The sequence below is a fragment of the Elephas maximus genome, chromosome 5 (assembly GCF_024166365.1).
Source record: "Elephas maximus indicus isolate mEleMax1 chromosome 5, mEleMax1 primary haplotype, whole genome shotgun sequence".
In the NCBI taxonomy this organism is placed as follows: domain Eukaryota; kingdom Metazoa; phylum Chordata; class Mammalia; order Proboscidea; family Elephantidae; genus Elephas; species Elephas maximus.
Window position 1 is genome coordinate 98,391,128 of NC_064823.1, and position 12,683 is coordinate 98,403,810.

The window sequence follows — 12,683 nt, forward strand, 5'->3', positions numbered from 1 at the left end:
AAAAGTCATTTAACCCTCTCTGGGCCTGGATGTTACAAACAGTTTACATGATTGGCTGCTAATGGAAAGGCTGGCTATTTGAGTCCACTTAGAGCCTTCCTGAAAAAAGAGATATGGTGATCTACGTCTGCAAAAAGAGCCACTGAAAACCCTGTGGAATACACTTCTACTCTCACGCAAGTGTAGTTACCACAAGTCGGAATCGACTCTTGAGCAACTGGTTTGTTTTTTTGGTTTTTAGGCCTTTAACAGTTATATCATAGGCTTGTTTTGAATATTAAATGTGATTGTAGGCAAAATGTTTTGCACAGTGATGGCTATATATTTAATGCTAATAAATGCACTTATTCTTAATAATATTAATGTTACACTTAATCACGGTATTGAGGAAGCAATGGATATAGCTCAGGAGAGCAGCTTGGTGCCATCATTGCTAGTATGTGACCTTGGATCATCATTTCATCTCTCCAGATTTCAGCTAACTCATCTCACCTCTGAGGTCCTTTCTGATAATAGTACATAGTATTAGCTGTTTAATAGGCATGTTTAACACAAACTTATTTGTCTTCTCTGGCATAAAACTTAAAATGCTCTTCTTAAATGAAGGAATTATGCCAAAGTTATGGTAATGATATTTTTACTATATCATATATCAATTCTCATTTTTCACCAGTCAATGAAGCTTTTAATGTAATTGAAAATCACATATATAAATATATATTTTATATATATATATATATATATACATGGGAAACCCTGGTGGCATAGTGGTTAGGTGCTAAAGCTAGTAACCAAAGGGTCGGCAGTTCGAATCTGCCAGGCGCTCCTTGGAAACTCCATGGGGCAGTTCTACTCTGTCCTGTGGGGTCGCTATGAGTCGGAATCGACTGAACGGCACTGGATTTTTTTTTTTTTTAAGTATATATACATGACCAAAACTTTTTTTTTTGAAACACTTGAGAAGCAAGCATTATAGGTAGTACTTGACTCATATAAAAATTTAAAAAATCATGTCAACTACTTATTAATTGCTTACCCTTCAATCTGTTATCATAGTTGATAGCTGACAGTTCAGATTTCATTATATTTTGTGTGTGTGAAATAAACAAAAGTCAGAAAGCACGAAGTAAAAGTTAGATCTAGATATTTCATCAAAGAGCCATTGAACATCTAAATAATTGAATGGTAAATGAATACAGAAGGGTCTCTGGGTGGCACAAATAGTTAAATGCTTGACTACTAGCTGAAAGCTTGGTGGTTAAAACTGTATCAAGAGGCACTTCAGAAACAGGCCTGGCAATTTGCTTCCAAAAGGCCACAACGTTGAAAACTCTATGGAGCAGTTCTACTCTGCACTCATAGAGTCGTCATGAGTCAACGGCAACTAACAGCAACAAATGGATTTAGATGGTTAAAACCAAACCTATAGGGATCATTGCTTGTGCCCATCTAAAGGCCATATATTTTAAGGAACACATGATCATTAAAGATTCATCTTATTTCAAATTTAATGTATACGGCACTTCAAGTATACTTCATATCTACTTCCTAACTTAGAATGTGCTCTGAACATAGAAGCAATAGAGAATGTAAAATGAGTCTTTAACATTCAATCATACTAACATTTAAAGTATTATACACTTTGAAATTCATAGAATAATAATCTATATTCAGGCAAACTGAAGAAGTGGCATGTATTATTGAGAAAAGCATTTCGACTTCACCAATATTCTGTTTGTATTTGGCCTTACCAGATGTTTAGTCAATAGCTGAAATGTTTATTCATAGCCAGTCAATTATAACACCAGGAAATCAGCCATTGAATAAGCTGCTATTAATTTCCCATCAGAGATTCATGTTTGAATGACCATGCACTTCATAGATTTAAATAATAATAAAAAAAAATATCCAGGACCTAATTATCTCAAAGGCTCCATTAAAGAGATAGTGTAAATTGCAATAAAAAACAATCCCAATACTGCTCAAAAATGATTTTCACCTTTCAGTGCTGAAAAATACTTTAATTTTTCTCTCTATTGCACACACTGGGAATATAGGTTGTACATATTAACCTCCCAAATCAATTTCTTTCTCAGAACCTTAGGACAATAAATCTGAACCATTTCTCATACACAAGGATTCATTATTTTGTAAAGTAAAATGCAATTTTAAAGCCTATCTCCCTAATGCCTGTTCAATGTCCAAATTATTATTATTATTTTCATTTTAAATGACTGCCTCACGAAACACCCTTAGTGCTCTTACCCTGATGGCTTCAAATTCAGAAAGAAACTCACAGGAAAAAAAAATACTTTTTAAATTCATTTTAGGTTTTCATTCTATTTTTTAAATTGCTTTCTGAGAGTAAAACTAGTAAGAATCAACATGCAATGGACAGGTTTGGTCTAACTGATCCACAGGACCATTTGTATTATGTTCCTGCATTACCCAGGTGACTTGCTTGGATCTCCTGACTCCAATCAAGATGATGAGTATGCATTCCCAGGATGAGAGTATGTCAAAAGAAAGGTGATTCTACTCAGCAGTATTTTAACTCCTCAGAAGTTAGTATTAATCAGTACGTTCCCTAGATGGTAAAATCCTAGTGCAGGGATTTGTCTTGTTCACAATCAAATTTAGAGAGAAAAATAATTTACAAGCCAGAATTAAGAAAACGACTATGGCTGGGAAAAACACATGTCTCCATTCATTAAAAATTTTATTGTGCTTTTTACAACTCGAACAAGCTCTCCCTCAAGGCCATCTAGCTCCTTTTTCTGTAATTTTAAACTTACAAAGTTGCTTCTGGAAACCCTGGTGGCACAGTGGTTAAGAGCTACAAATGCTAACCAGAAGGTTGGCAGTTCAAATCCACCAGGCACTCCTTGGAAACTCTATGGGGCAGTTCTACTCCGTCCTGTAGAGTCGCTATGAGTCGGAATCGACTCCATGGCAACGGATTTTTTTTTTTTTTTCTTTTAAGTCATTTCTGGAAACCCTGGTGATGTAGTGGTTAAGAGCTACGGTTGCTAACCAAAAGGTCAGCAGTTCGAAAACACCAGGCGCTCCTTGGAAACTCTATGGGGCAGTTCTACTCTGTTCTATAGGGTCACTATGAGTGGGAATGGACTCGACGGCAACGGGAAGTCACTTCCTGACTGTAAATTCAATTCCCAGTTCTAGACTACCCACAAGGATAGTGGGTGTGAGTATTTAGATCATTGGAAAAGTATAAGTGAATAAACTAATATTTGTATTTACATCAGTCTAATATTCCAGGCCAACATGCCTCATGCACAGCTATCGCCCATCTGTCTGTGGTGGGTTGAGTTGCTATGATGTTGAACTCAGGTGGCACAAATGATTTGTGCTCAACTACTAACCAAACCCCAGAGCCCCGGTGGCACAGGGACTAAGAGCTCAGCTGCTAACCAAAAGGCCCGCAGTTCAAATCCACCAGCTGCTCCTTAGAAACCCTATGGGGTGGTTCTACTCTGTCCTATTGGGTTACTAGGAGTCAGAATTGACGAAATGGGTTTGTTTTTTACTAACCTAAAGGTTGGTGGAAACCCTGGTGGTGTGGTTGGTTAAGTGCTACAGCTGCTAACCAAGAGTTTGAATCCGCCAGGCGCTCCTTGGAAACTCTATGGGGCAGTTCTACTCTGTCCTATAGGGTCGCTATGAGTTGGAATCGACTCGACGGCACTGGGTTTGGTTTGGTTTTTTTGGTAAAGGTTGGTGGTTTGAATCCACCTAGTGGTGTCATGAAAGAAAGACCTGATGATCTGCTTCTATAAAAATTACAGCCCAAAACCCCTAAAGAGCAGTTCTACTCTGTAACACATGGTGTCACCATAAGTTGGAATCAATTTCAAGGTAATGGTTTTAGTTTGTATTTTTATGAGGCTGAACAGGTTTTAGTGAAGCTTCCAGACTAAGATGGACTATGAAGAAAGCCTTGGTGATCTACTTCCAAGAATCAGCCAGTGAAAACCCTACAGATCACAATGGTTTGATCTGCAATTGATCATGGGGATGGTGTAGAGCTGAGCAGCTGAGCAGTGTTTTGTTCCATTTTGCACACAGTCAGCATGAGTCAAGAGCTGACTTGACAATAGCTAACATCAACAACCACTTAAGGGTTTTGGTTAGTAAAAGTCAATGTCTCCATTATTATGTTCACATGTGAATAAACTGATACGGTTTATTTTCTGGACTTCCAATCTGATAAGTAATAACTGTGGTTCTCAAGGGCATTTTTCTTTATAATTGCAGTTGATCTTCCCCTTTAAAAACGCTATGATTTGGTTCTGTTTTTTGGCTAGCATCAAGTGTAAAAATGCTATGATATGTACACATAGAGAATAAAATTTACAGTCATACTCTTTAGTATTTTTTCATTTCCTCCATTGTTCCTTCCTCTGTTCCTCCCTCCCTACTTTACTTCTTGTAAAAGAGCCGTAAAGCTTTCTTCTGGAGATTGTTCTTTTTCACACAGATCCAATAAACACAGGAATAATTTTAGCTTTGCTTAAAAACAAATTAGAACATGTTAGCTGAATAAAAATTACATTTACAGTGGGATTACTATGTTTTCAATGAGCAAGAGAGTAAGACAGTCACAAGTGTATCTCAAGCCAATAAACAGTTTTATTTCGGTACAGAAGCATGATATTGTAAGTATCATAGACTATTTGTTGTCATATATGAACTTGACTGTCATTTCTGAATGACTTGCTACTCAAATATTGGTTGACCCCATGCACGAATGAAATGCTTTCATACCCATCTCTATGAAGAATTCAAGTATTTATATATTATACCCAACTCACCCCTTAGTAATGACCACAGTGTTCATACCTCAAGTTACATCTCCTTCTAGTCTGTGTTCCTCTTGTTTAACAGAACATTGGCCCATCAAATTTCTTTTTAGCTCATACTCATTCTTAGGTTTTTCCATTCCCACCCTTCAAGTCTTTCCTGAAATTCCTTTAGTTAATATGTTACATCATCATTTTCTATCAGGTACACATACATACTATCACTAACAGAGGCAATTCAACAACTTAACACATTTATAAAAACGCAGAAAGTACCTGGACATAGGCTCTGCAAGAGCGCTCTCTTTTCTGAAGCTGAATCCATTAAGACAGCAGATTAAACACAGAATAGAAAAAACAAGTTAGTGACAGAAGAAAACAAGGAAAATAAAAGAACAAATCTACACAAAGCACCTTGTTTTTTTGTGTTCTACTTTCTAGAAGAGGATGAAAGCTAGGCAGCAGCAATACATAAGCAATGGCTTGGAAAATAGTCGCCAAGGCCCCTTCCAGACAACCCGCGTGATAAGTGGATGGCATAAAGCTGTTAATGATGGAAAGAAATCTTGGAATACATTTAGTAGAGATTAGTAAAAATCAATATACTTCATTCACTTTAAATGGTCCATTTCACATCAGGTTAGTTATTATTAATTCATGGGCCACAAATGAAAGCATATGAAGTTAAGTAATTTATGTCAAATATGCTCAGCCCATTTTTCAAAGATGGAAGATTGTGGTTTAGATTATATAGGCACTTTATGTGCACCACAAACCATATGTTCATAAATACAAAAAATTCTATTTATCAGGAAAATGAGACTACTCATTTATTATGACTAATTCTCAGGGACAAATACAAAGAGATAAATAATTTCTGCTTAAAAGAATGTAACTAATCTCCTGATTTATCACTGTTTTATTTCCTAAAAAAAAAAAAAAAAAATCTTTTGACTGTGTCCACCAAAAAAAAAAAAAACACAAACAAAAAAACCTCACTAAAATGCATTTTTTTAATGTTTGCAGAATAAAAAAAGACAGCTTTTGTTTGTTTGTATTTTGCATACACAACGATGTTTTCTGGACAATAGGGTGACAAAACTCATATTCAGTACCAAACATTTTCCCCAGGTGATAAAATGAGTAATTAATAATTGTTTATTTGCCATATTTAAATAAATAATATCCAAATTTTATAAATTAGATTGTGGTTTCCCTCCTTTCCCGTATTTATTTATTTATTTATTTATTTATTCTCTCTTTCAGTAGCCTTGGCTATTGAAGGAGAAAATTACTCAACTTTAAGAAGCAGTTACTCTGATGCCTTTTGTGTGGCTAATACTTTTCCAACTTTAATTCATGCATTCTTCAATGAACATACAGCAGTTACTCCCCTAAAGAATTAATCGAGAAATGAGTGCAAGTAAATTGCCAGGGCTGTCATTTGGATCACTGACTCGCATCTTGGTTTTGCAGGACTTTAAACTTCCAGAATTTCAATGTGGAGCACAATTGATTTGTACAGAGTTGACTTTGCAAATCCGAATGGTTATAGCTGCTTCAGGAAATAGTGGGAAAATGACAGCAAGCCAGCAAGCATATGAATAACCTTTGCCCTCCCATCTCCTTACCCCATCATGCAAAGTAACACATGACAACCCACATTATATAAACAATTGAAAAGAGACAAATGGGAAACAAAAGAGAGCATTAAAAAGCGTCACAAATGGAAATTTGCCTATTATATAGTTATTTGATATTCAGAGGAGGCGAGCTGATTAGCTGTATAGCCAGTTAGAATGTGACATTAATTGCCAGCTTTACCTGATATTGTCAGACATCAATACCATTTTTAAATAAAGATACAAAGTATTGCTATAATAAGTCATGTTATGGATATGTAACATTAATAGAAATTACCACTCCCAGTGCATTATGATAACAATAGCTAGCCGCAATATTCACTAACAGCATCCAGTCAGCCTGGGCAATAACACATTACAATCACAGCATGCCCAGATTATACAGGCAATTGTGGATTATAATCTATCAGGGGCTTACTTGTGCTTCTCTCAGAGGCATAAGTGATAAAAATAACTCCTTTATGCTTTGCAAGAAAAATTTGTAATAACATATCTAGTAGATAAAACTGTATCTGTTCTCTGAGGTTGAAATTGCAGGAAAAACTGTATTTACCTGATAAAAGATCTGGCTTTTGAACAATCATTATTTAAAAAAAAAAAAAATTTCTTCTATCTTGATGAGTGAAACTCTTACCTCAACAGGACATGGAAGAACTAAATCTATTAAAAAGCCACTCTGCAAAGTCCATTTTCACTCTAAAGGGGCATGTGTATTTAGTGAATTCTAGAGAGAAAGTTGAGTTTGTCATTGCCTAATTACTGCATTTTTAAGTAGTAAAACTTTTGGAATAGTCGGCCCCTAAATCCACTGTAAATTATTGATCAATTCTACTGCAAAAATGCCATTCACTGAACACATCATTCTATGGGAGCAATTCTAACATCCTTTCCCCATGAGAGTTACTCACCCTGTGATAGTTTGTTACATAAATAAATTCTATTTGTTCTTGAAAATTATATCATTACTTATTTTGGCAATTAAATATATTGGTCCTTAACATAGAAGAAAATGAGTTCTTTTCATTATTCGCTATTAAAATTTACTGAAAAATACCTAAACTTTTCAAGTTTCAATGCTAGTGGTATAAAATCTAAGTAACTTAAAAATGCACCCTCCCCTTGATTTCTGGAAACCCTGGTGGTGTAGTGGTTAAGAGCTATGGTTGCTAAACAAAAGGTCGGCAGTTTGAATCCACCAGGCGCTCCTTGGAAACTCTATGTGGCAGTTCTACTGTGTCCTATAGGGTTGCTGTGAGTGGGAATTGACTCCACGGCAAAGTTTTCTTTGGGGGGCGGAGGGGGTTTTCTTGATTTTTAAAAAGTAATATTAATTAGATTAAATTATCCCATTTCTTACATCTACATAGAATAGATTATTAATTAACATTCCTTCTCATTGCTGCTCAATTTCTAAATCTCTACTTGTTAATTTGATATCTTACTGTCACATTTTTGATACAAAGGTTTGAGCAACAAGAAGACAAAATAAATTGCATTTATCCATGTTAACCCTGTCATAATATATCATACAAAAAAAAAAGTAACTGGAAATAAAAGTATATATTCAAAATATTTATGGCGAGATTCTTGTTATTTCCTAGATTAAAAGTCAAATAATATCGCTATTATAGTGAAGTAATGAAATGAACTGAATATAACAAGAATTGAGTATAACTAGTGATTTTCTTTAGAATACCCTGGTTCTGTAGAAAGGAAAATTAAGTGGAGAATTCTCATGAATTTTATTACAACTTTAGAGATATATATAACTTGAGGCTCTTACCTTATTCAAACTGCGTGCAGCACTGTCTTTTCCTCCTGGGGTCAAGTTCCGGAGCTGTACATCTAGGAGGCCGACTAGCTGATCCATGGCACGGACTGAGTAGGTGATGTCCCCGGCATTCAAATGATTTCTTGTCTGTTCAGCAAGTTCTCTAGCAATGTTGGCAGCTGTCTCTCCAGATTTCAACTGTAATTTTGAAAATGGAATAAAAAAGAAAGAGATTTTATATTAGTAATTGTATGAGTCTCTTGACAACTATTTTGCATGTATGTCATAATCACAAAAGTAAAAAGTCGTTATTAAACTCCATTTTTACCTGGAATATATTTCCCAATTTTTCCTTCTTATCCATCTTTTTCTTCAAAACCTGGCTTTAAATTCATATTTTAGGAAGCTCCTCCTAAGAAGCTTTAGTTCCAAAAATTATTTTTAGTTTAATTATCCATTTGGGTGCTTAAGCCTAAGATTGGCTTTATTATATTCTCTGTGAATTTTTAATTTGTACTTTGATGAGTGTGTGTAATGAATCCCCAACCATATTCTAAATTTACATAGAGAAGCACAAATTTTCCATTGTGCCGAGTTTAGCATTTAGTTCACAATTAGAACTGACCAGCTGCTAAACTCTGTGAAAATTTTATCCAAAATAAAGTCCTTGCTTTTCAAAGTGGGTTTCTTCTTATTACTAACATAATGATACATACATACACTGGGTAGCAAACTACTCTTAGTTTCTGGCATTTTCCTTTTTTAAAACCACAGGCTGGTTTTTCAAGTATGTTCTACAAGGATATATCAAGTTGTCAACATTCCAGAGATATTAAAAGAGGTTAAGATTAATACCTCATGTTCATTTGAATGAATTTGATAGCTCTAGGTAGGGCTGGTAGGTAGCAATAAGATAGGAATGTATATTAATTTCTAAGGAAGGTATAGGAAACTAAAAGCAAAGCCAAACAAAACAACAGCAACAACAAAAAGGTGCCCTCATGGTAAATAAGTGTATTTTTTCCAAGTTATTAGGCTCTTTTTTTAAACTAATAAACTAAAACAAGTTTGTGTGCAATGTAAAAATAATGGCTGTCTCTTCTTTTGCCTTTATATTCCAGTTTCCCAAAGATCATGAGTGTTAAGGGTTTGATGTGAATCTTTCCAAACTTTATCCTGTGTCCATTGGTTTTTAAATATAGTGTCATTAGTTCGGGACTGGTTTCTTTTCTTTTTTTTTTCAGGTAGTCCAATATAGAATCTAGGATCACAGACAGGAGACTGTCTTTGTAATTCCATCTACCTAATGGGTAATCAGGAGCATAACTAAAGCTCTTAGTCAAACAGGTTATCACCGTCTACTCACGATGCTTAATGAGTACGTGTAGTAAGATTGCATGTTAAAGAAACAAATGAATAAACTGAAGGGACTGGAACATCTAAATTCTTTATAATCCTCAAGTGTACAGAAAAAAGCTGAATTCAAAAAAGTCTGGTAACATCAAATGCTGGTAGGATGTGTATTTTGTATAGTGCCTCTAAGGAACAAATTACCATCTCTATCAAACTTTGAAATGTGAAGATCTTATAACCCAGGGATTTCTCTTATCATTTCAACCTAAAGAAGTAATTCCATGGATATACAAAGAGAGATCTTCAAAGATATTCATTCCAGCTTGTTTATGACAGAAAACAGAATGGAATATGATTGCATAAAACTGCTGACTCATAGCCATAAACCCAAATACTGTGGAATATTATGCAACAGTTTAAAAGTATGGATAAGATCAATGTTAATATAAATCTCTAAGATGAACTTTTGCATTAAAATAAATGCAAATACTATTTATAAATATATATAAACATGCTATTTATGAAGTATCAACTATGTAGTAACATATAAACATGGTGCCTGTAAAAATAAATCTGTTATATAAAATATTTTGTGTTTATTATATATATGTATATATATTTAAACATGTAGAACAAACTTTGAAAGATGGGAATCAAAAGAGAAATCCTTATCTGTAATGTCTAAATTTTGTAAAATGGATATATTAATATATTATAAGAAGAATATATTAATATACTATTGTATAATTAATACTTTTCAAAAAGTTTTTATAAAAACCACACTGAGCATAGTAAATGTGTAAACTATGGTTAGGGTCTGTATATATAAGACACCCGTAAGAATCTAATGGAAAACACTTATGGTGTTCAAGGGAAAGTAGGTAACAAATTCAATGTAGATCAAAGTAGCATTCTTGGTGCACTGGTGGGTGATAAAAGTTCTTCAAAATGGTGACAAAGTGATACAAATGTGATTATAATGCATACATTTCAATTTTTGCACACAATTTAGAGTCATTGATTTGTAATCTACTAAATCAATTAATGACTGCTAAAATTCAGTATCCATTAATTAAATAAATGAGATGTTAGCATTTTACGAAGAATTCAAACTCAGTATTTCATCAAGAAGTCTGGATGCATGATAAAATTACTTGGTATCTATGTAAAACTCTTACAGCTAAAAACAATTTTCCAGAGGGACACTCTTTTAACCAATGCAACATTCACAGTAACTTGCATTTGTTGTAGTTTTCAATCTCTGCTATTGAGATGATCAACATGTTTGTGGAATTACTATTGCTTTATTTCTTTACTATTCTGTTCTTGTGTAATTGTTTGGTTAAAACCAGTCGCTATGAGTCTACCCCAACTCACGGAGCCCCATGTGAGTCAGAGTAGTACTGCGTTCTACAAGGTTTTCAATGGCTAATTTTTTGGAAATAGATTGCCAGGCCTTTCTAACAAGGTGCATCTGGGTAGACTGAACCTCCAACCTTTCAGTTAGCAGTCAAGTCCATTAATTATTTACACCCCCCCAGTGACTCAACTGTTTGTTGCTGGTATTATCATTATTATTTTACTTCCTTCTACTTCTTTGTTACCAACTGATACTTTTTCTATTCAAAACAGGCAGAGCAGGTGGACTCCAGGGTCTTTGATCCACTTTAATGGGCCATGGTGAAAAAAGTTTGAAGTGTACTGAAAAAAGCAATATGTTTTCTTTGTAACCGTATCTTTAAAGCTAGGGATGCAAGTACTGGCTATCATTATATCTATCAATAAAAATTATCCAGAGCAAAATATCAAGTAGAGAAACATAAGAACTAACAGCATTGAAATTTTCCCTTGTAACTGTATTTCTCCTCCCCCCCCACCACCGTGGGGTTGTACAAGCATAACTTTCAGTATTAATTATTATATTTGAGTGGGAGATGATAAGGTGGAAGGAAGGCCTATATAACCCCCTTATGTAAAAATTTAAAAAGTTTTTTTTTAACCTATAGGGTTGCTGTGAGTCAGAATCAACTCAATGGCAATGGTTTGGGGCTTTTTAATGCTCAGGAGGAAAAAATTGAAAATATGGATGACGGATGACTTATTGTCAAAACAAAATGATTCTCACTATAAAAGATAATGATGAAGATTTAGTTGCCTATATAAGTGTCAATAGTAGATAGTGCAGTTTTGTAAAACAATGAGTGAAATATGGAAAATTATTAGTGGATTTTCTAAAAATAGTAGATGAATTTTAGCACTCAATAGATGTGTATTTATGAAGAATAAATCTAACACTACAAACTCTGAAACTCAATGTTCAAACATAAGTTTTTACCTATCTATGAACAGATATTTCCATAAACCATGAAATAGGCATCTATTAAAAGTAGCCCTCAGCAAGAGTACAGGCATGTATAATTCAAATGTCTTCCTTATGAAGGTTTCTTGACCCAAATATTGTTGTTGTTAGCTGCCATCAGGCCAGCCCCCAACTCATGGTGACTCCACGTACAATGAGGGAAGTGCTGCCCAGTCCCACACCACCCTAGGATGGATTGCAAATTGGACCATTGACATTCATACAGCTTTCATTGGCTGGCTGATGTTTGGAAGTATATCAAGCAGGTCTTTCTTCTAGTTAGTCTCAGTCTGTAAGCTATGCTGAAACTTGTTCAACTTCATAGCAACACATAAGCTTCCACTGTCAAATGGGCAGTGCAATGACAGGGGAGCAAACTCAGGTGTCTTGTATGTAAAGTGAGAATTCTACCACTGAATGACCAATGCCTCACTGACTCAAATAATGCTACTATGAATAACTGATATATATTTCTCTTAAAAAAAAAGTCTTCCTTATGAGCTCAGAAGGAAGTTGTAAGAAAAAATTGAAATATATATTATAAAAATGTTTACAGTAAAAATATGAGAAGGGTGTATTTAAAGCTAAATTAAAATTGGTATAACATTATTCTTTCTAACCCTCACTTTACCTTAAAATTGAATATATTATAGCAAAAACATTTTTTTCATTCAACAGTCACTTAAACACTTGTTATTTCCTGAGGAAATAAAGATGAAACTTACAGTTCTTGCTCT

The 12,683-nt window shown here is 34.5% G+C and overlaps 1 protein-coding gene across 12 annotated transcripts in view; it reads right to left on the bottom strand.

Annotated features, from left to right (window-relative positions):
- The window catches only part of ADGRL3 (adhesion G protein-coupled receptor L3), a 945,099-nt gene that overhangs the window by 149,830 nt on the left and 782,586 nt on the right, over positions 1 to 12,683 (bottom strand). For 10 of the 12 annotated variants that reach the window (XM_049886210.1, XM_049886209.1, XM_049886206.1 and 7 more), the window contains 2 exons: positions 8,247 to 8,432; positions 5,097 to 5,135 (listed from right to left, as the gene is read on the bottom strand). In XM_049886210.1, coding sequence (XP_049742167.1) covers positions 5,097 to 5,135; positions 8,247 to 8,432 — 225 coding nt within the window. The remainder of the gene's footprint in view (positions 1 to 5,096; positions 5,136 to 8,246; positions 8,433 to 12,683) is intronic. The other 2 variants (XM_049886208.1, XM_049886207.1) reach the window with 1 other exon arrangement.